Source organism: Hyperolius riggenbachi, chromosome 6 (genome assembly GCF_040937935.1).
Source record: "Hyperolius riggenbachi isolate aHypRig1 chromosome 6, aHypRig1.pri, whole genome shotgun sequence".
Classification (NCBI taxonomy): Eukaryota; Metazoa; Chordata; class Amphibia; order Anura; family Hyperoliidae; genus Hyperolius; species Hyperolius riggenbachi.
Genome location: NC_090651.1, coordinates 240313568 through 240338174, shown reverse-complemented (window position 1 = coordinate 240338174; position 24607 = coordinate 240313568). Strand labels below are relative to the sequence as shown.

General features: G+C 43.1%; 1 protein-coding gene across 2 annotated transcripts in view; it reads left to right on the top strand.

Moving 5' to 3' along the window:
• Nucleotides 1-24607, top strand: part of LOC137521401 (ATPase family AAA domain-containing protein 3-A) — a 128084-nt gene that overhangs the window by 51664 nt on the left and 51813 nt on the right. For both annotated transcript variants that reach the window (XM_068240586.1, XM_068240585.1), the window contains exons 8-13: nt 14822-14977; nt 15816-15872; nt 16986-17111; nt 20977-21101; nt 22828-22879; nt 23873-23943. In XM_068240586.1, coding sequence (XP_068096687.1) covers nt 14822-14977; nt 15816-15872; nt 16986-17111; nt 20977-21101; nt 22828-22879; nt 23873-23943 — 587 coding nt within the window. The remainder of the gene's footprint in view (nt 1-14821; nt 14978-15815; nt 15873-16985; nt 17112-20976; nt 21102-22827; nt 22880-23872; nt 23944-24607) is intronic.

Genomic DNA, 24607 nt, shown 5'->3' with positions numbered 1-24607 from the left:
GGAAACGATGCAGGTGGCATGGCCTACATTTGCAGTTACTGTGACTTCATTATAGTATTCAACTTCCATACCTTAAGTCCTTATGATTGCTATTCTTCTGATCTGAGTGGTGCATGCTGATCTTTAGTCGATAATTCGTTCTCAATATTAATAAATTGCTCCATTTCTGCATGTATTTTTACGGAGTTTCAGTAGGATTTTTTTTTAAGGGTCCTTTCACATTGAATCTGCAACAAACCATATAATCGCATCACAGCCCGAGACAATGAGATTCCTATGATACGCTCACATGCAGTGAAGCTGATCCCGTCAGGTACATTTAAGTAACAACATGCATGTTTACAGTGGCAGTGAAGCATACTTCCATTGTATCGTATGCTACACTGTATTCACACACTGCATGTCTAGCGCACACTGCAATTTAACGGCAATGGTATTGCAACACAATGTGCATAGTATGGAATTGTTGTTATTTAGTGGGATGCATATACTGTATCTGGTGTTATTTTTTATTTCATACCAGTTAAAGCAGAAACTATCTTTAAGGAGATATCCAGCATGGTTTAAGTAAGGTGTCCCCTAGTTCTTGTATGTTGGCCATTTTATTGTCCTGCAATTTATTACACAACAATCCAGCTATTCCTTTGTCTTTAAAGTGTACCTGAGGTGGGATGAAGTAAAAAAATGATACATACTTGGGGCATCCTCCAGCCCCATCCAGCCTGATCGTTCCCTCGTCGTCCTCAGTCGCCTCCTCATTCACCTGCAACTGGTCCCGAAAAACCCTCAGACACATGCAAAATAGTATGAGTTGGACATCTGGCTACTGACTGGATTTGAGGGATATTAAAACTTTTGGGTTTTATAAATCTGGAAGGAACTCAAACCCATGAATTGCAACTATTGTTCATGTCCAATTTGATGTTTGAACTGTATTAGAATAAAAATGAAAATGCTCTTTGACTTCAGTGATCTCGGTGAACTGCTCACACAGGTTTTAAAAGTTCTAATTTAGATGACACTTTGAATAGTTGTTTTTGAGTAACCTATAAAAGATTACAAAAAAGGTGAACTCCTGTATTCTGTGCAACTTGAGAAAAGATCTTGAAAAAAAGAGCTATGGAGCCATTTGGCCTTTTCTTGGATCTGTCTCTTTCACTTGATCTGTTCACTCAGGTATATCATTACCACATGAAGCACCTTAGGTTTTTTCGACTTTTATCAAATAACAAATCCATATTACTTAAAGTGGATCCGAGGTGAACTTTTACACATTGCATAAATGTGTTCCTTTCCTATTGTTTATAGGGCATCCCTCAAGCCAAATACTTTTTTTGTTTTTGTTTTAATACTCTTCCTATAAACTAAAAAAGCCACGCCCACAGGTTTTCAGAGAGCCTTGGCAGTCGCAAGGGCTCATGGGAGCTCATTCTGGGCAGAAGGAGGGGGAGGTGTTACTAGCCATTGATTTCAGAGGCAGAGGGGAGGAGGGAGGAGGAGAGGGGATTAGGCTGATGGCTCAAGATACAGATAAGCCTGCCTCTGTGTAATGTTTACAAACAACATGGCTGCTGTCATTGTATCACAGGAATAAATAATCATATTCTATTAAAACTATTTGCAGATAGATTTGCTGTGTAAACCATCTAAACTTTAGATGAGATATATAGACAAGTTACTTGTTATAGTTAGTTTTTCATCTCGGATCCGCTTTAACAACTTCAGCCCGCAGGTGTTTTTACCTTCAGGACGAAGGCAATTTTCCCCTGTCAGCGCTCCTCCCATTCATCTGCCAATAACTTTATCACTACTCATCACACATAAATGATCTCTACCTTGTTTTTTTGGCCACCATATAGGCTTTCTTTGGGTGGTACATTTTGCTAAGAATTATTTTATTCGAAATGCATTTTAACAGGAATAATAAGAAAAAAATGGAAAAAAATCTTTATTTCTCAGTTTTCAGCCAGTATAGTTTTAAAATAAAACGTTCTACTGTGGATAAAATCCACACATTTTATTTGCCCATTTGTCCCGGTTATTGCAACGTTTAATATATTTCCCTAGTACTATGTATGGCGCAAATATTTTATTTAGAAATAAAGGTGCATTTTTTCAGTTTTACGTCCATCACGAATTACAAGCACATATAGGCTCAAGGTAATAAGGTGTATAGTAATATACCTTCACAACATACATATTTAAAAAGTTTAGTCCCGAAGGTAACTATTTATGTATTTTTTTTTTTAAACAATTTTTTTTTTTTTAACATGTTTTTATTTTTTTTAGTTAATGGGCAGGGTGGGGAGTCGATCCGTTTTTATTTAGGGGGTAATGTGTTTTTTGTTTGTTTTTTTTCCATTTGTACTTTAATTTTACTATTTGGCCAAGTAGGTGGCGCTAAGCACTCTCCTGGGAGATACCAGGGAGTGGGAGATCTTTTGTTTTACATTTCATCTTCATGAATCAAATACCTCCTGATTGGAGGCATTTGATTCATTTGCAGGGAGTAGTTTGCCTCTGGGGAACACTGGTTCCTCCTCAGCAATTGATCCCCTGTAATAGCGGCAGGGAAGGAGCCGCCTGCACGCATATATGTGTGCACAAGGGCAGCAACACTTCTGGGCGAATATATTCATCCAGATTGCCTTTGAGCTGCGATTTTTGGACAAATATATCCGTCCAGATTGGCTTAAGTGGTTAAAGGATACCAGATGTCCAAAATACCTAATATACAGTGGGTAGGGTAGTAGGAGCTTCCGTTCAGTCAGCCGCCATACTCCTGTAATCCTTCTCGGTCTTCTCCGCAGACGACTCTCCTGACTTGTCTTCTGGACATACTGCGTTGTGCATGTAGTGTATATCCTTTCTGCTTCCCCGTGACCACGTATAATGACGTAGCAGCTTGCTACGTTGTCAAGCGTGGCTACAGGGTAGCAGAAAGGACATGCTGCGCATGTGCGGCGCAGTATGTCGCGAAGACAAGTCTGGAGAGTCGTCTGACTTGTGAAGAAGACCGGGAAGGATTACAGCAGAACAGTGGCTGAGTGGTAAGTATTAGCTTGTACTACCCTACCCACTGCATATTAGGTTTTTTTGGACATCTGGTATCTTTTAATCTATTTAGTTTGTTGGATAATCTCTTTAATAATCACACTTCCTCATAGAGATCTAGAACATTTATTTTGCAATATTATCTATTAACATAACCAGTCAACCTCCATCTAACCAACATCTCACTGACTACAGCCCAACCACAACTTTCCCTCAGTCACCTCACAAACTCTCCTCAAGCACATCCCCACAGCAACCTACTCCCACTCTGATAGAGCCATTCCGTTTTCTTATCAATACTATCCAACTTATGTCTCATCTGCCAGTCTTTTGTGAGCTGCTTCCAAATGTTATAGATAGAATTAGAAAATAAAAAAAAGAGAATCTCACACCACTGTGGGGGTGCTGGACCAATGAATACTGCAAACAAATTGGGAAGGTCCGCACACTCAAATGAACCAAAGTCCAGGTTTATTCAAACAATGTGACACAATTCCACTCCATATACCGACGACTTGATTCGGGGCCCCGTATGGTCCCCTTTGTCAAGGTAAAACAGTAAAGAATGGTAACGATAGATAGAATTAGGGTATCCACACTGGGCATTACTCTGGTCAGTGAACACATTTATTTCAACATTTTCATACATTCCACTTTCGCATAACAAGTCCATTCTACTAAAAAATGATTTCAAAACCGGAGGATTCAGATTTTTCCACTTATTAATTATACTTTTGGCTACAATGATTTAGGGTTGCCGCGGGCTACCGTTATGATGGTATACAGCGGTTTCATTGTGCATGGTAATCCTACCATGCACAATCTCGGTTTACCGTTTTTTAGGGGGTGGGGCGACTTAGCTGCAGGGATAAGTAAATACCCACTTGCCGGGTCCTGCATGCTGTTCTGGCTTCATTGTTCTTCCTGTTCTTGCGTTACATTTCCTTGAAACAGCACCCCCTGAGCGCTATTACAAGGAGATGATGCAAGAACAGGAAGTAGAATAACGCCAGTACAGCATTCAGGGCCCGGCAAGTGAGTGTTTACTTATTTCCCCCCCCCCCCCCCCCGGCTACACGTATCCCTGACTACCTATGCTGCGGCCACCTAATACTGGCTTTACCTTACCCTGGCTACCTATTCTGCGACCACTTAATACTGGCTATACCTATCCCTGGCTACCTATGCTGCGGCCACCTAATACTGGCTTTACCTGTCCCTGGCTACCTATGCTGCGGCCACCTAATTCTGGCTACACCTATCCATGGCTACCTATGCTGCGGCCACCTAATACTGGCTATATCTATCCCTGGCTACCTATGCTGCGGCCACCTAATACTGGCTATACCTATCCCTGGCTACCTATGCTGCGGCCACCTAATACTGGCTTTACCTGTCCCTGGCTACCTATGCTGCGGCCACCTAATTCTGGCTACACCTATCCCTGGCTACCTATGCTGCGGCCACCTAATACTGGCTTTACCTTACCCTGGCTACCTATTCTGCGGCCACCTAATACTGGCTATACCTATCCCTGGCTACCTATGCTGCGGCCACCTAATACTGGCTTTACCTGTCCCTGGCTACCTATGCTGCGGCCACCTAATTCTGGCTACACCTATCCATGGCTACCTATGCTGCGGCCACCTAATACTGGCTATATCTATCCCTGGCTACCTATGCTGCGGCCACCTAATACTGGCTTTACCTATCCCTGACTACCTATGCTGCGGCCACCTAATACTGGCTATACCTATCCCTGGCTACCTATGCTGTGGCCACCTAATACTGGCTTTACCTGTCCCTGGCTACCTATGCTGCGGCCACCTAATTGTGGCTACCTATGCTGCGGCCACCTAATTCTGGCTACACCTATCCATGGCTACCTATGCTGCGGCCACCTAATACTGGCTTTACCTTACCCTGGCTACCTATGCTGTGGCCACCTAATTCTGGCTACACCTATCCATGGCTACCTATGCTGCGGCCACCTAATACTGGCTTTACCTTACCCTGGCTACCTATGCTGTGGCCACCTAATTCTGGCTACACCTATCCCTGGCTACCTATGCTGCAGCCACCTATTACTGGCTACACCTATCCCTGCCTACCTATGCTGCAGACACCTACTACTGGCTACACTTATCCCTGGCTACCTATGCCGCGGCCACCTACTACTGGGGTTTGGGGGGGCAGGTCCAAATAATTGTATAATACCGTCATACCATGTTTTTTTGTTGTTGTTTTTTTTGACTGGTATCATACCGTGGAATTTCATAACAATGCAACCCTACAATGCTAACTGTTTCTTTAATTACGGCTTTTCCTATGCAATTGTCTTTATCTGCACAGCAAATATAGGTAGCTTATAGTGCTGTGAGCTCAAAGTTTTCCTGTAACAAATTTTTGGTAAAAGTAATTACTTAAATCCAGAACCTTTAATTGTGGGACAGGTCCAACACATATGCAACACTGCCCCACTTTCCTGTCCACATCTCCAACACATGACCCTCTGATGAGGAAAATCTATGGCTATGTGCTGGCATGAAATACCACAGTAGGTTGTTCTTCACGCTGCATAAAATTTGCCGCAGTTCTATATTGGCATGTAATTGACCATCCCTAAAGCCATTTTTCACTTCCAAAGGGGGGAAAGGAGGTTTAACCAGTTCACCCCCAAGGGTTTTTATCCTAACGGACCAGAGCAATTTTCAGTTGTCAGCGCTCCTCCCTTTTATTCCCTAATAACTTTATTACTACTTATCACAAGAAAATGATCTATACCTCGTTTTTTTCGCCACCAATTAGGCTTTCTGTGGATAGTACATTTTGCTAAGAATTTTTTTATTCTAAATGCATTTTAATGAGAAAAACAGAAAAAAAAAGAAAAAAAATCATTATTTCTCAGTGTTCAGCCTTTATAGTTTTAAAATTAAACATTCTCCTGTGGATAAAACAAACACGTTGTATTTGCCCAGTGGTCCCGATAATTAAACCGTTTAGATTATGTCCCTACCACAATGTATGGTGACAGTATATTCTTTTGAAATATAAGTGGTTATTTTTCTGTTTGTTCTGGCCATAATTACAAGCCCCTATGTAATAAATTAAAATTAATTTTCCCCCATAAAATATAGAATAAAAAAAGCTGAGTCCCTAAGGCAACTATTTATTTTTTTTTTTTTAAGCTGATTTTTTTTTTTACAAGTGTTTTTTTTTGGGGGGGAGGGTTGGAAGTGTAATTTTATTAATGATGTGTATATACTTGAAAATGTATGTATTTTGTAAGTGTAATATACTTTTTGGCCACAAGATGGCGCTGGTGAACACTCATAGGACGTGTTCACTTTTTTTTTTTTTTTTTTTTTTACACACTTTATTAAACTGTTACATTTCCTGTTTATGTGAATGGACGTAGCCGCTGTTCGCGGTCACGTCCATTCACTCCAGGCACTGCGATTGGGTAGAGGACTGTTCAGTCCTCTTCCCCAATCGCCCAGTACGGGATCCCGACGGTAATGGCGGCGGTAGCGGCGGACACACGGCGGTAGCAGCGGCGGGAATGCGCGACGTATTAAAACGTCATGTTGCTGTTAATAGCGGTAAGCATGACGTTTTAATACGTTAGGATGGCGGTAAATGGTTAAAAGAGTGGAAGTGGAATTGCTAGTTGTAGTTTTCTTCTGTAAGACCATTTTTAAACTGTGCCAAATATGATAAAAATGCTATCCTAATTATACACGAAGGGCCAATTCTCACTACTCAATACGTGCACAAATGTGATTTCTGAGGCACAGCATGTGTGGTGCGGTAAGTCATAACACTGATATTGGCAACCACAACATGTTATAATCCTATGGGAAATCCTATGTGCAGTGCAATAAAATGATCCTGGGCACGTTATATTGCAACACATAGGAACGCACAGCTGTACTGTGAACGAAAACCTGAAAGACAATGGACTTTCCTGTTACTATACGGATCACACATTTGTCTTTTCATAACTAACATCAATGCACATAGTGTGAATGAGCCCCAGAACCTTTCTGTAAAATGCTTCGGCCAGTAAGGGTCCTATGGCCACTGTGCTCTTCACTGGATGCATAGAAAAATTTACAGTAATCTGGGGATGTCACCTCGCTGTCAGTGACGCATCTCGAACAAGGGACCGCAAGTGGGTGGTAAAAATGACTCACTCGATGCATATTGATTCTGGTGTGACTTTGCTGATAGTAAAAGCCCAATCTTCAGGATTGCTTGCGACTCCACTTCTTCTGACAGATGAAAGTCTCTTCTAGTGAATGAATCACAGCAGCCTTGGGAAAGGTCACTCGTACAGATCTCCTGTCACCCTGTAGTCTTCAGCCCATTCTGACCTCACATCAAGCCAATGGCAAGTGATTTACTTTCCTCCCCGGGGAACAACTCTGCTTTTATCTTCTAAGTTATGTATCCATTCACTTGGCTGCAGTGACACTTGCCTAATAGGAGCTGTCATTTCCCCTGCTGACGGGAACTTTCCTTTGAGCATGGCATGATTGCTACTTGCCAGGAGAGAAATGGCTAATGCTTCTCTCTTCCTTTGCTACGGATATGATGGGTGTCTAAATTTAACCTGTAACAATCTTGTTCCTGCACTTCCTACTGAGACTTCCTAAAGCTCATTTAGGTTGGTGCAGTCATGCTGGTTTACAGTATGCTGTCTGGCAACCATCTTGTCACATCTTCCGCTCTCTGTCCTGGCTGGAATAGTATCGTGTGCGGCACATAAAGCCAAGTGCAATATCTTCTAACAAGTAGAAAAAGAGACACCGAGAGCCCAGTATAGTGTAGTATGTACTGGAAAGCAGGAATGTAGAAGAGTACAAAAGTATTAATACTCACAAACCACCCTGGCAACCACTGTGTTGGCAGGTGAGGAGATTGTCCTGTCCCCACTCAGGATTAAGAAGTCGCTCTCTGTAGATGAGGAAAAAGGGGGGGAATCCCCCTCCACCACGGGTGGATGCAGAACTACGTAGTGAACCGAGGCGTCCGAGGGGTAAAAGCAATCTTTAAAATTCTTTAAAAATGCTTGGAAGGCAGTGGTGGACTTACCTCCTATGTATAAGCAGACACTAGAAACTTTCAGCTATTTGAACATACAATTTACTGGCATACACCACGATAGGTGGAGGGAAGTATGCCAATAAATTGCATGTTCAAATAATTGACAGTTTCTAGTGTCTGCTTATAGGAGGTAAGTCCTCCACTGCCTTCCAAGCATTTTTTTTTAACAATTTGAAAGCTTGCATTTATCCTTCTGGCGCCTCTGTTCACTGTGTAATCTTCTAACCATAGGGACAGGAGCACAGAAAGTATTTTCACTTGATCTTCAGCTGCTTTTGAGACCTGAAACAAGCATGCAGCTGATCTTGTCAGATTTTTGCAAGAGACATCTGGTTTGCATGCTTGATCAAGGTTTATGGCTAAAAGTATTCAAGGCAAAGGATCAGCAAGACTGCCAGGCAACTGGTATTGTTTAAAAGGAAATAAATATTTAAACCTCCATAGCACTCACGTCGGGTTCCCTTTAATGTTAACACCTTCTTGATGCCTATTCCTAAACTCGCTTTTAACCCTCACCCCTTCCTAATGAAAAATCTTAACCTCCCCTTTTTTGCTTACCCCATTCTGATGGCCTTACCTTCTAACCCAAGCAATGAAACTCAACTTTCCATAACTCTAATACTCCTAATCGGTGTCTAGCCCTAACCAATGTTTGCTTTCCATCCTCTGTTTCTTCTTCAAACCCAATAGCGAAATAATCATCCTGGTGCAGACATATGCTGATGAGCGTACATTTAAAAATGCCGCATGTTAAATTGAGCACAAGATATTGTGGAGAGTAGACTTTTTTTCATGCTAGGTACACACAATACGGTTTTCCGGTGAATTTTTCACCCGATCATTTTTTCCTCTCGATTATGCGCTAGATTCGTTTTTCTTATCTTTTTCCATTCCCTTCTATGAGAAATCAAGCCAAAAAATGGAAATTATCTACCGAGGGTAAAAACGTATGGTGTATTCCCAGCATTACTCTCCTTGTCCTGTCAGGCCTGAGGGCATTAGGTTTTATGTAGTACCACAGCTGTAAACCTTAACCATGGGCGTCCGCACATACGGCAAAACCGGGCATCTGCCCGAGCCTGGCCGCCCGCTGCCCCCCCCCTGGCCGCGTGCCCGTGCAGCCAGAAGGAGGGAAGCAGTGCAGAGAAGAGAGGGAGCTATGGGCACAGTGGGGAAGGGCGGACGTCTCCCCCCCCCCCCCCCCTTCCCTCACCTTAGGGGGCTCTCTCTCCCTCACTGTCCCCTCCGTAATGAAGTGTGCTGTGCAGCGGGCGAAACTTAACTCGTCTCGCTCCTGCGCCGGAAGTTCTGGTGCCGCACTCTGGTCTGGATCAGGCCAGAGTAGCGGCTAATCCATCCGGCGCGTGCGACGAGAGGAGGTAGGTTCCGCCCGCTGCCAGCCGCTGCACACTTCATTCCGGACTCCGGAGGGGACAGCGAGAGAGGGAGGGAGAGCTGCCTAAGGTGAGTGCCCATAGCTCTCCCTCTTCTCTGCGCTGCTCCCCTCCTGCTGGGGCACACATGGCCACTTTTTCTGGGGACATATACCCCTGCCTACATATACTGGGACATATCCCCCTGGCTACATATACTGGGCACATATACCCCTGCCTACATATACTGGGCATATATACCCCTGCCTACATATACTGGGGACATATACCCCTGGCTACATATACTGGGACATATACACCTGCCTACATATATTATTATTATTATTATTTAGTATTTATATAGCGCCGACATATTACGCAGCGCTGTACAGTGTATATGTATATATATATATATATATATATATATATATATATATATATCTATCTTGTCACTAACTGTCCCTCAAAGGAGCTCACAATCTAATCCCTACCATTGCCATATGTCTATATTATGTAGTGTAAGTACTGTAGTCTAGGGCCAATTTTAGGGGGAGCCAATTAACTTGTCCGTATGTTTTTGGAATGTGGGAGGAAACCGGAGTGCCCGGAGGAAACCCACGCAGACACGGAGAGAACATACAAACTCTTTGCAGATAGTGCCCTGGCTGGGATTCGAACCAGGGAACCAGTGCTGCAAGGCGAGAGAGCTAACCACTACGCCACCGTGCTGCCCATATACTGGGACATATACACCTGCTTACATATACTGGGCACATATACCCCTGGCTACATATACTGGGTAATATACCCCTGCCTACATATACTGGGACATATACCCCTGCCTACATATACTGGGACATATACCCCCTGCCTACATATACTGGGACATTTACCCCTGCCTACATATACTGGGACATATACCCCCTGCCTACATATACTGGGACATATACCCCCTGCCTACATATACTGGGACATATACCCACTGCCTACATATACTGGGACATATACCCCTGGCTACAGATACTGGGACATATCCCCCTGGCTACATATACTGGGACATATACCCCCTGCCTACATATACTGGGACATATACCCTGCCTACATATACTGGGACATATACCCCTGCCTACATATACTGGGACATATACCCCTGCCTACATATACTGGGGACATATACCCCTGGCTACATATACTGGGACATATACCCCCTGGCTACATATACTGGGACATATACCCCCTGCCTACATATACTGGGACATATACCCCTGCCTACATATACTGGGGACATATACCCCTGCCTACATATACTGGGGACATATACCCCTGCCTACATATACTGGGCACATATACCCCTGCCTACATATACTGGGCACATATACCCCTGCCTACATATACTGGGCACATATACCCCTGACTACATATACTGGGCACATATACCCCTGGCTACCTGTTCTGGGGACATCTCTACCCCTGGCTACCAGTTCTGGGGACATCTATACCGCTGGCCACCTATTCTGGGAACACCTATAGACCTGGGGCTACCTATTTTTGGGGAACCACTGCTGTCAGATTGAGTGTATTTTGGGGAACTGCTGCCAGGTGAAAGGTGTCTACATATTAAGGGGGCATTCTGCCTATTTATGTGAAAAGCTGTCTATTTATGTGCCTCATGACTGCTGAATTTGTCTTGTTGGGGGCCTCATGATTGCTGAATTTGTCTTGTTGGGGGCCTCATGATTGCTGAATTTGTCTTGTTGGGGGCCTCATGATTGCTGAGTTGGTCATGTTGGGGGCCTCATGATTGCTGAATTTGTCTTGATGGGGGGGCCTCATGATTGCTGAATTTGTCTTGTTGGGGGTCACATGATTGCTAACTGCGAGACTATGGAAAAAGCTGAATCATCATCATATGAGACAATAGCATTAAACCTACTTTTTCAGCTTTTCAAAACCGAAAATGAAACTGGGAGGTTCTAAAAAAAAATGAATAATTTTTTCAGGAGTAGGATGGATGAAATTGTTTATCTTCACAGTTAATTTTCAACTTAATTTTCCATAATGTTCATGTATGAGTTAAAACGTTTGTATTTAGTTTAAATTGCTGTTGGCACTTTGTGATAGTAAAGTGACTTTGCAGTTTGGACACTCGACCTCCAAAAGGTTCGCCACCACTGTCCTAATCTAATGTCCCACCATTGCTTAGTTCATGTAAACTTGTCTCCACCCATGACCACACCCACATTCTGGTTCATGATTACACCCATTTTTCGTAGCCATTTACACCAACCCAGATTTGCGCCACCCCGCTTTTTGCTCCCCACTTTTTGCCCCCCCCCCCCCCCCCTGGAAATTTTCTGCAGACGCCCATGACCTTAACCTTTAACTACTTGTATCTGATGAATAGCAGAAGAATTTATTTAAATCTAATCTTACTTCATTATGTGTGCAAGCAATCTAGGATCACTTCTCATGAATATGTAATGAACATTCCCAATGCAAATGTACATATGTTGTTAGTTAGTTTTTTTTTATCAAATTGTACATGACCTCTAAATGGCTTGGCTGAAAATCCACAATCCTCATTGTAAATTTTACGCTGAGCCATGCATTGATTATGCTAGGTACAAACTATGAGATTTTTCTGGCAGATTGTCAGATCGATTGTTTCTAACATGTCCAATCGATATCCATTCATTTTCCAATCCATTTCCGTTCATTTTTTTCGGAAATCAGATTGGACATGTTGGAAATTATCAATCTGACAGTAAATCTGCCAGAAAATCTCATAATGTGTACTTAGCATTACATAGGACAATTACAAGATACGAAGCACCAAAACTTGCTGTCAGAGGACTGTCAGAGGTGTGACCTGGAGGACTGAAGCATTTTGGTAATGAGTAATGCTGTAAAAAATGCATATGTAGGTTCTCTTTACAACTGTGGCAACAAAGAGCTAATGCCAGAGAGTCCCAGTCCGGGGCATAGATTAATTAACCAGCTGAGCGGTCTGGACGAGCTCAGCTCGTCCAACACCACCAGCGGCTGCCGCTCAGGCCCTGCTGGGCCGATTTTAACGAAATAAAAAGCAGCACACGCAGCCGGCACTTTGCCAGCCGCGTGTGCTGCCTGATCGCCGCCGCTCTGCGGCGATTCGCCGCGAGCAGCGGCGAAAGAGGGCCCCCCTAGCCGCCTGAGCCCAGCGTAGCCGGAACAAAAAGTTCCGGCCAGCGCTAAGGGCTGGATCGGAGGCGGCTGACGTCAGGACGTCGGCTGACGTCGATGACGTCACTCCGCTCGTCGCTATGGCGACGATATAAGCGAAACAAGGAAGGCCGCTCATTGCGGCCTTCCTTGTTTATTCTGGGCGCCGGAGGCGATCGGAAGATCGCCTCCGGAGCGCCCTCTAGTGGGCTTTCATGCAGCCAACTTTCAGTTGGCTGCATGAAATAGTTTTTTTTTTATTTAAAAAAAACCCTCCCGCAGCCACCCTGGCGATTTAATCAGAACGCCAGGGTGGTTAAAGCTGGCCATACACTAGGCCGATTCCCTGCTGATCGACAGCAGATTCGATCACTGGGATCGAATCTGCTGTCACATCGTTCCCGCTACACGCTGAATTTCGATCTATTTCGTCTGATCTCGTCGATCGCTCCATGCGGAAAATTACCGTCGGTCGCCCGCGGGTAGGGAGCGCGTCGCTAGCGGCGTTCGAGTGCCCGGCGACCGACGCAATAGAGCTGCAATACATTACCTGCTCCGCCGGCGCGACTGCCCCCGGTCACCGCTGCTCCGTCTCCGCTCTGGTCTCCGGGTCCGGCATGCTTCACTTCCTTCTGCCCGGCAGGAAGTTTGAACAGTAGAGGGCGCTCTACTGTTTAAACTTCCTGCCGGGCAGGAAGAAGTGAAGCATGACGGAGACCAGAGCGGAGACGGAGCAGCGGTGACCGGGGACAGTCGCGCCGGCGGAGCAGGTAATGTATGCGGGGAGCGGCGGCACCACCACCACAGATTGTAAACGGTTTCAGGCTGAAATCGGTTCACAATCTGTTTGCAGTAAAGGTAGCCAGACGATCAGAGAGGGATCTATCTGTTGGTCGAATCTGATGGCAAATCGACCAGTGTATGGCTACCTTAAGTCACAAACTCTGCTTGCTTTATTGCTATACCATTGTTTCTGTTATCTTTTGTTGGTACAGTAGAGCACAAATCGCTGGCAGTGCTCATAATGGGGAAGGCCAATTTATTCACTGTTTGTAGGATATACGGTGCTTAAAGAGAATCTGTATTGTTAAAATCGCACAAAAGTAAACATACCAGTGCGTTAGGGGACATCTCCTATTACCCTCTGTCACAATTTCGCCGCTCCTCGCTGCATTAAAAGTGGTTAAAAACAGTTTTAAAAAGTTTGTTTATAAACAAATAAAATGGCCACCAAAACAGGAAGTAGGTTGATGTACTGTATGTCCACACATAGAAAATACAACCATACACAAGCAGGCTGTATACAGCCTTCCTTTTGAATCTCAAGAGATCATTTGTGTGTTTCTTTCTCCCTGCAGTTCTCATGCACTGAAGTTTCAGGCTGCTCTTTTTTTCTCCTGCAAACAGCTTTGTCCTTGTCTCTAATTCCTCAGTATGTGAAAGCCCAGCCAGCTCAGAGGACGATTTATCCAGCTTGTAAAAGATAAGAGAGAAGAGAGAAGCTGCTCTAATCTAAACAATACACCGGCAGTGTGCATAGAGGGGCCTGGACGGGGAAATTCATAGCAGAACCACAACACTGAAGAACTTGGCAGCCTTCCAGACACAGGCTGACAAGTCTTACAAGAGAAAGATACATTGATTTATTACAGAGATGGTGATAGTAGAAAGTGCTGCAGTAAGCCAGAACACATTAGAATAGCTTTTGGAACTTGTAGGATGATAAAAAACAGGATGCACTTTTTGTTACGGAGTCTCTTTAAAGACTGGGTTCCATGGCTCCCCCAAGGTTAATATACGGTACTTTTAATTACTGTATTTTAACATTTAATACAGAGTTCATGGTCTGTATACAGAGTGGGATATAGTACTCTATATAGCTAGACCTACTTTTAACATCGAGTCTCAAGCAACCAGAAAGCACACACCTGGTATTGGCTAAACCACGTCGGTGCTGCATAACCAAGACTCTACTGTAATGTCATTCTCATTATTTTCTGTAGGCAACCTTGTTGTTTTCATCTGAATTAGATATATTTATGTATCATATGTATAACCCAACACATGGCACTCTCTCTTTCCAGGCTTCAGGATTGACCCTACTTGCAGTGGGTGTTTATTCCGCTAAGAATGCAACTGGTGTGGCAGGTCGCTATATCGAGGCTCGTCTGGGAAAGCCCTCTTTGGTCAGAGACACATCCCGTATAACAGCACTGGAGGCCGTTAAACATCCCATTAAGGTACCTTACAAATATGTTTTACTGCATCTGCTACCCACGGCAATACAGTATCCCTCTGCAAGCTAGCTTGCTGCGGATAACTGACAGCTTTGTCTTACAGTGTTATGCATTGAAGGAGTAACCACACCACAATGTATCCCTTTTTGGAAGCATTAGATAGCCTGTTGTCGTCTTTTCTGATTGACTTTTTCATAGAAGTGAATAGATTGATCTAAAATCAGGTCAAACATGTTGGAAATAATCAATCTGACAGTAAATCTGCCAGAAAATCTGTGTGTATAGCAATACACCTGCTGTGGTTCTGTCTCCTGAAGAGATCTTTAATGATAGTTTTGTGTGACAGGTTATGAATGAGCCCCATACAGAGATGCTGCTTGGCTCACACCTGCCCTGCCTTGTCCCGCCCCGAATCGCCCAACTTCTGGCCTGTGGCTCTGCCTCACCAAAGGAAAACATCAAGATATTTACTGTAGTAAACATCTTGGCGTTTTTTCTCTAGGTAGAGGGGGAGGCAGGGCCGTGCATCTAAAGACGGGTGATTTGGGGTCCTCAGGACGGCTTTGAGGGACAAGGTAGATCATGTCACTATAACTTTTTTTTACAGACTGGCTATTTAATGGAGATCTGCTTTGTTGGCTGTGGCGGCCGATAAGGACCGCCTCAGCCGACAGTCAGGCGACCTTCAAACCGCAACAGATTTGCCGGGCGGATCGTCTCAACCCCAGCTACACTGATACCATTGTTATTTCATTTAAAATAATCCAGAATTGTAGATCTAAAAAAAAAAATAAGGTATACATTCTTTACATACTAATACTGTCTTCATTTCCTTCACTAGGTCAGCAAGCGGCTTTTCAGCCAGGTTCAGGATGCCTTAGAAGGTGTTGTTCTAAGTGTAAGTATCCAGCATAGGTGTCAAATCTGGTCACATTGTGTAATCACTATGCAGTTTCCAAAGAACAACCTCCCATCTTACTGAAACGCTGATTATTTGTGAAAGATTAGTTTTTAGCTCACCTTTCCAATGTTATTGAGATACCGGTTATATAAAACATTATTGCTTAGGACTAGGAGTGGTCATTGAGAGGCAAATTGAGTTGATACAGCATTATGCACATTCTGTCTGGGCATTTATATGGTTTGGAAATGGACCAATGACATTTCATATTATCAGGTTTTGATTGGTCCATTTTTTTTCAAGCTGCATAAATTTGCATACAGGATGTTCATAATCCTGTTTGAACGCAGAACGATGTGAATCTCATTGACCATCCCTGCTGTGGACCAATGACCGATATTTCGTGGGCCTGTTATAAAACCTTTCTAAATATGAGCTATTATATGCCTAATCCATGAGCTCGTGTACAATTCACATAAAGTCTTAGGATCTAAAAAAAATGGTGGCATCTTACTAATATTATAAATGTGAACGTTTGGATGTCTGTTACTCAATCACTCAACAATGGCTCAGCGGGTTTGAATGAAATTTGGCACACACAGTACATTACCTGGAATAACATATAGGATACGTTTTATCCCCATAACCAAAAAGTGGGCGGAGACAAATACAAATTTCACTTGCGAAAATGTAAGCTGCAGCCATTCTGACACGGTTAGTGGTGACTGGGATTAATATTTAGATTCCATTTTCAAGCGGAGTATTTAATTGCTGCCATTCTTGCACTGCAAGAGAAGTTATTTTATTTTGCTGTTGAGTTTCTCAGTCTCCTTGAAATCAGCAGCTATGTCTGTGTTTGACCCTGCTATGCTTCTCTAGTGTAAGCAGACCTGATGAAATGTTAGTAGATGATGTGAAAGGGTTGTTGACCTCTTTGCATTGTGCTGTTCCCTCATCCATATCTGTGTGAGCTTATGTGCCATAGGTTTGCAGTATTTTAATTTGTATGTAATTTGCTGGTTTGATGGAATAAAGTTTGAGGCTTGTATCTGGATGGGCGCCCTCATCCCCTTTAAGTTCCAACTGATCTGTTCTCTCCATGTGTTTCAGCCAAAACTGGAGGGAAGAGTACGAGATATTGCCATTGCCACAAGAAATACCAAGAAGAACAAAGGTCTCTACAGGAATATTTTAATGTATGGTCCTCCTGGGACTGGAAAGACATTGTTTGCCAAGGTACAACATCTATTGTCTGTTCTGTGCAGTGAGCATGTAGCAGCTATGTTGTAATAAAAATGTATTTTGTATTTTATATATAATTCCTTCTGTCTGCTTGGGGTCTTTTTCATTTCCTGGGCACTTTTGGGGCCTCTAACTGGGTAGCGGCAAGAGTTATGCTGCCTTCACATTACATAGAGACTGTCGTCATAAGACCCGTACACTTAACCCACATATTAAGGAAGAAAAGTAATGCAGCCTAGTTCCAAGTAGTAACAATACTACATGTAAGGTGCATGTCCACTCATAAATTCAGACATTTAGCAGATGCAATCTGTAGTGAGATCAAGCTGATCAAGCTCTGCCTCCCCTTAAAGCGGACCCAAACCAAACATTTTTTTAATTAAAAATATTTAGTTGCACCACTCTGACACATACAAAGATAAATAAACACCCCTTCAAGCCTATGAGCATTTCAGTGCATGCTTTTCACCCTTCTATTTTCATAGCTAGGATTATACTGGGGGCAGCCCCCATTGCCAGACACCATCTACTCCACCAGTTTGCCGGAAAAATCCCGGCAATTTGAAAGGAAGGGAGGGGATCCTCCAATAAATGTAAAATATTTTATCATCATGCAGCTGAAAAAAAGGCTGCTATTTATTATTATAGTTTAGAAAATAGATTTTATTTTTGAAATCTTGTATTTTTAATTTGGGTCCACTTTAAGAGGAGAAGGAAAGATGAGCATCCAATTCTCTCAGCAGTGTTGATCATTTGAATGGGAGTATGCTGTATTCCCATGCAATTCCAGTTGGGCAGGCAGAACATAGCAAGGCTGGAATTTACAGTTTAGATGTGCTTATGAAGGAACTTTATCCAAGCATTGAACTTCATCCCACTCAGTAAGGGTCAGTTTCCACTACATGCAAATCCATGGGCATATTCTGCACATTTAGTAATGTATTTTAATGGGCCTGTCTCCACTGTAATGTGGGCATTTTTGCATATGTCAATAGAGATAAAAAAAGATGTGAATGCATGCGAATTCACTTACGCATGCAAATTCACATCCAGAAAATAGCATGCACGTTTGCATGCTTGTAGTGAAAGCGTGCCCTGATGCCCCTTTCTCATGAGACATCTTTACCTTTTAGCGAATAGCTCATCAGGGGGTCTGTGTGGCTGTTGTGGAGAAACTTCTCCCACAGTGTGATGCCATGATGATTTCCTTTTTGTGAACTTTGTTGCATTGTGGGAAATAACGGCTGTTTGTATGTTTTCCCTGTGTTTGCGTATGTTTTCTCTGGGTTGCCTCCCAAACCCCAAAACACACACATGGTTAAAGAAGTCCCCCCAAAAATGTGCCTTTAACTACCTTCAAGAGGCGCATAAGATAATGACTGACTGGTAGGGATCAGGCTGCAAATTGCTCTGAGGGACAGTTAGTGACAGGGCAATGAACTCTGTAAAGCACTGTAAAAGATGTCAGTGATATGTAAATATATAATAAAACCTTAAAAACCCGTAATAACATTTGAAGAGCTGCACATTTTCAAAAGCTGTACATTACAAATCTCATTTTATTTTAGTTCCCAAGTATAACTAAACCTCATAGAGGGCTACTTCAAAAGCATGTTTACAAATGAGGCCGAGTGTCTTGGTTTGGTCCTCGCCGTGTGCTCTTCTCTGCCACCAAATGGACTCAGTGACCCATCTACTATACTTTTTTCACTTTTAAGCTTTATTGAGTAAAAGTAAAACAGGCAGCATACAGAGCCAACAGAGCATATATGTAGTTATACATAACTCAGCTATAGTTCCGAGGCTTATTACAACTCAGAATATAACAGACTTGTCAGAAGATGTCAAAGGGAGGGTAATACACGACAAAGCTTTAACAATTTTTGCTAAAATGTTTAGGTCCTGGGTATTATCCCCTATTTAGGAGTATTGATGGACAAATATTAGCATGTTTAGCTTAAGACTTTTGCATCACAGACTTATAATCAGACGAGTCACGAAAATCATACCACAATGCCCATGTTCTAGTGTATGTGTCTACTCTGTCTTGGGCTGTAAGAACTATCTCCTCCATATCTGCTGTACGATTAACTCTGTCCCACCATTGGGCGATGGACGGGGTATTCTCCGATTTCCACAATCCAGGGATTGTAGCTTTGGCTGCATTAATTAAATGTATAAGTACACATTTTTTGTAGGATTTAAAGGAAAAGGGGATTTCATGAAGTAGGTAGGTCTCAGGCGTAAAAGGAATATCAATGGAGGAGATTTTCTTTGCCCATAAGTGGACCAGCTGCCAGTAGTTGCGAAGTTTGGGGCAGGTCCAGAAGATGTGAATAAGGTCCCCTCCCACATTCCCACACCTCCAACACTTGTCATTATCAGATAAGCCCATGTTCTTGAGTTTGGCAGGGGTGTTGTACTAGTGGGAGATGAGTTTGTAATTTAGTTCTTGGGTACTAACATTGATTGAACCTTTGTGGGAGTTTGTCAGGATGTGGTCCCACTGTTCCTCTGTGAGTTTCTTCCCTAGAATTTGGTCCCATTTTTCTTGGTAAGGAAGTCTATCAGGGGTTTTTAAATATAGGAGCGCTTTGTACATCCATGACACAGAGTGACGATGAGGGAGGTTAGAGGAAGCTTTAGTTTCAAAATCGGTCAGTTTCCTCGAAAGGTTGCATTTTTTTGAGGAAGAGTTGATAAAGCTTTTAAGTTGTAGGTAGGCCCACTGGGGACATGCCTTTCCTTCTTCAAAAATTGTCAGGTTCTGAATAGGTGTAGGAATGCCCCTCCTGGACACGTCTCTGAGCCTAATATCACTGGATTTCAGTCCCTTCAAAAAGGACTTCTCGAGACCTGGTGGGAATTCTGGATTATCAATTATTGGGGTTAAGGGTCCTGGGACAGTAGATAGGCTACCTTTGATGGTAAGTTGATGAAAAGTTTTTAGAGTGGCTAGAATTAGTGGGTTTGCTTTTATAAGGTCAGGCATGCATGTTAGAGGGAGCCAAGGAATTTTGTTTAGCGGAATAACAGAGAAAGCCTGTTCTGCCTGAACCCATCTTTTAGGGGATTCAGTGTGGCACCAATCTAGTAGCCTACTTAGAACAGCCGCCTGGTGGTATTTGTGGATGTTTGGGAGACCCAGGCCTCCTTCTGTTTTGTCTAGCGCAAGTAGAGAATGCTTGATTCTGGCTGGGCGCTTATCCCAGACAAATTTGTTGATGGAAGTTTGCCCATCTACTATACTTATCCCCACATGGTTACATCACTATTTAGTGTGCCATTGTTGAATGCTATAATATTCCTGTATAACATTGTTTAATGCTGGAATGTCTCCCCTATATATTGTACAGCACTGCATTAAATGTTAGCATTTAAATGAAGTTTAATAATAATAATGGTGATTGATTTGGCTGTCTGGGTTTTGGCAGTCGGGCTCATGCACTCTGTAATGTGAGCACTGACCAGCTTACTCTACAGACTAGTGCAGAAAGCACTCCTATTGATTTGTGGGCTGACAATGCTGAGCCATATTGCTAACCAGTGTGGTCGTCTTTCTAATTGAGAGATGGACTATATTTATGTGACACGTGCACACACAGCACTCCGCCTGATAGGATTGAGAGCCCCCCTTCCCAAAAGGGAGATTTACTACCCTGCTCCCTTGTGGGCATTAGAGTATGTTTAACAAGATCATTGATAGAGCCGCCAATGAGAAATGAATGTCTTTGAAGATCAGAAGCCTGATGTCCGCGGTATATGGAGCATTACAAGTCACAAGTTGGTTTTACCTTCTGTGACTTGAGCAATTACATTTAGATTTATAGCTGTATTATTTATTTATTTTTTCTTGCAGAAATTAGCCATGCATTCTGGCATGGATTACGCCATCATGACTGGTGGTGATGTTGCCCCCATGGGGCGAGAAGGAGTTACTGCGATGCATAAAGTATTTGACTGGGCAAACACCAGCAAGCGTGGGTAAGTAACACAGAAAGCAGTTTGGAATTTAAAATGCAGCTCTGGTTCTTGCCTATTTTATGTATTTTGTACCTTTTTTAAAGTATAAGTGGAACTATATAGATATGTTAAATCCAATATTCTAGCGTGTCATTATTCCCATAGCTCTCCATGCGCACCTTCCACTGACTGTTGTCTTTGGCTGTGTGTGACATTACATGCATACGTAAGACACAGAATCCAGGCTCATCTTTTCAAGTGCGGACTTTTAGGGCTCTTTTCCACTAAGGAATGCAATTGCCCTGCGTTCACGTTTCTTTATTTCCACTACTGCTTTTCTGCAGTGATCCAGTGAGTGCATGGTATTGCGGTGCGTTTGTGATTTTCGTTGGGAAAGAGAAAATGTTTTGGCTTGTCGAATCACGGCAAAAATCGTATAGTTGCCTGGTTGCTATGCAATAAAGTGCAACTGAGATGGGGTATTTAAGATAAAAAAAAAGTTATACTTATCTGGGGCTGGGACTTCCTTCAGTCCCCTATAGGCCGATCGCTCCCTCGCATCCCTCCTGCCTGGATCCTCCATAAGTCTGCCCTGAAAGTCCTTTAGTCGGCGCAGGCACAGTCTGGCCACACGTGCTTTCCCGTCTTCCGGCACAGAACGCTCCCGGCAACGAGAGAGAGATGGGGGCGTGGCATGCGCAGTATGCCCCAGGGCAGAGGACTTTGTAGGGCGAATTGCGGAGGATCCAGGTGGCACAGGAGGACGGCAAGGGAGTGATCATCCTGGAGGGGGGCTGGAGGAAGCCCCAGGTATGTATAATTATTTTAAATCCCCCCTCCGCCTCAGGTTCTCTCTGAGTGCACAAAAAATGCACAACTATTGCAATCGGGCTGAAAAAAAATCACGGCTGCTGCCCACTAATTTAAACCTGACCAATGTGGTTTCCATTACTCGAGTGAGTAGCCTGCGTTTTGCAGCCCTCCAGTAAAGTAAAATGGAGGTGCGGAAGGTGATTTGGCCAAACAATAATACATAATTTACCACAACTAATATAATTCTAAGATAACTGATCACAAATAAGTGAGATTTTCTGTCACACCCACGCATAGGCAGCGATGCAGCTACTGGAGAGGAGAAAAGGAGCTGTCAGAAATAATTGTACCAACGTTGATTATACATACTTACACAATGTAACAAGCCATTGGTAAAGGGAAACCATAAGTGAACAATGGGGTTGCCAGGATGTTTCCAAATCTCAGCAGGGGCCATAACAGCATATAATTTATATATCACTCACTCACTTTTCCTTGTTTCTATAGCTAGAAAAGGACGAGGGGATAGTACTCCTGTCATTCACATTTCTTACCCTTTTACCTATCACAGCAGCAGTGTCTGGGAGGAGCCATCTTTGACAGCAGTCAGTCCTCCATGTGCTGTCATGGAAGCATCCTGGCATAGTATGGCATGAAGTCATTGAAGCCTTTTAGCATTATCAGTGTAATGGTAGAGCTGACTATATGGTCAAAGGAAATACCTTTGTTTTTTGTACTAAATAGATTCCAAGCTAGGAAAATAAGCACAGTTTGTCCATATGCTGCAAATTGATATGAAACATTTAAATGTCATAATGTTGCATTGTATAAAAGATAAATGCATTACTGGTGCATGTTTCTAGCAGTTTTCAATTTTGCTTTTGTGAAACATAACCGTTAAGCTGCTCTGACTGACTGTTGTTTCTTTTCACAGCCTTCTATTGTTTGTGGATGAAGCCGATGCTTTCCTAAGGAAACGGGCAACAGTATGTAGTCACATGATTTAGTATGACTGTCTCTGCCCTGTAGATGGTGTCCTGTGAGGTTTTCAGATCATTCCGTTGTGCAGCCTTTGACAACTGCTTTGCTGCGCTGCCCAGTGTTTATGCAAGTCTGTTGGTCAGGCCTGACTTGGTGAAAACAATGCCAACTAATTGTGGCTGATTAAAGATGCCCAGTGAGATGTAAATAATTCTGGCATGCATGCAGTGCGCAATAAGGCCAATCAAAAGCAGCAGGACATGCATTTGTTTGGCCTCTCTTTAGGAAGTATACAATTTTATTTTTTTCCAGCAAAACAAATTTGCCTTCAAGACTGAATTAATTGCACCTCAGTGCATATCTCAGGGCAACTTTAAAGACCAACTCCGAGCAGAGGCCTAATTATCCAGTTACACTCCCCTCCTCCCGTACACTCACACACACACTCTAGGCTTGCGTGCCTCACATGCACACATACACCTTCATTATTGATGATTCTGCAGATAAAATGCTTATTAAAAATGTGTAGGAGACTATATGGATGTTTGGGCTGCAAGCAGACAGAATACAGACAGAATTGTCCAACATAATCAGAGCACAGCACTGGAAATCTGGGCTTCTGTAAAAATGACTATTTGTCATCACATAATCCAAGATCTTCTAAAGAGACCAGCTCTGCCACGGAGTGCTGACACAGCAGTAGGAAAACCATTGTACCTGGAGTAGGGCTTTAAATGCCTTTGTGCTTTGATCTATTCTATCTGCCCTGTGAAGTTCCCTATGAGCGCACACAAAGTAAAAATAAACTGAGAAATCAATGACCAACTCCCATACAATAGAGAGCTCAGCAGGACACCATCATGAAACTAGGCACCCAGGACAGAATTATTACTGTTTTTACTCAGTACTCTGGTCCTTTCACATGAACAAATTGCAACATTCACCACTAAATAAAGACGGATGTGTTTGGACAGCTGTCTCCTCTGCTTTCTTTCCAGGAGAAAATCAGTGAAGATCTCAGAGCAACGCTAAATGCCTTTCTATACAGGACCGGAGAGCAGAGTCACAAGTGAGTCATGAGATAGTGCTGCGCCAGTCTGTAGCTCTGCTTGGCAGTGGAGCAATATGGAGGTGACAATGCCTGAGTCACTGCTACCTTATAGGAGAAACCGTCACCAGCAGCTATGAATTGCCATGTGATTTTTGTGTTATCGAGTAGTTTGAATCATTGTGCTCCAGTCTGAGACTGATTGTCATTCTGAGGTTACAACTACAATTCTGAACATTTTAAATAGCTAATTTTAAATGAATGAATGCAAATTCTTCAGCAGGTTATATTTAAGCTCCAGATTAATGCTGAATTATTATTAGAGATATGCCTCCCTCCTCATCTCCTAGTTGTTTAGTACCATAAGATTAAATGTTAATAAATACATGAACTAATGTATTTGCAGCAGTTACTTGACCGACACTGATGGATTAATTTTTACTGGGAGGGATGCATTCTGGGGAGGAGAGGCATGGCTGAGATGCCACCACGCTGCCTCCTGCCCTCCCAATTGGCGGCCAGCTGCCACTTAAGCTAGGGCTGCGAGCCAGAGAAAGGGGTTGGCCATGTTTTGGAACTTTGCCTGGCATACTATATAACTTTGCAGGGACAGTCTTGTGGCTGTGCTACAAATGCAAAATGTAAGTTATTCACTTTTTAAGCACTTGGTCTTACAATAAATGGC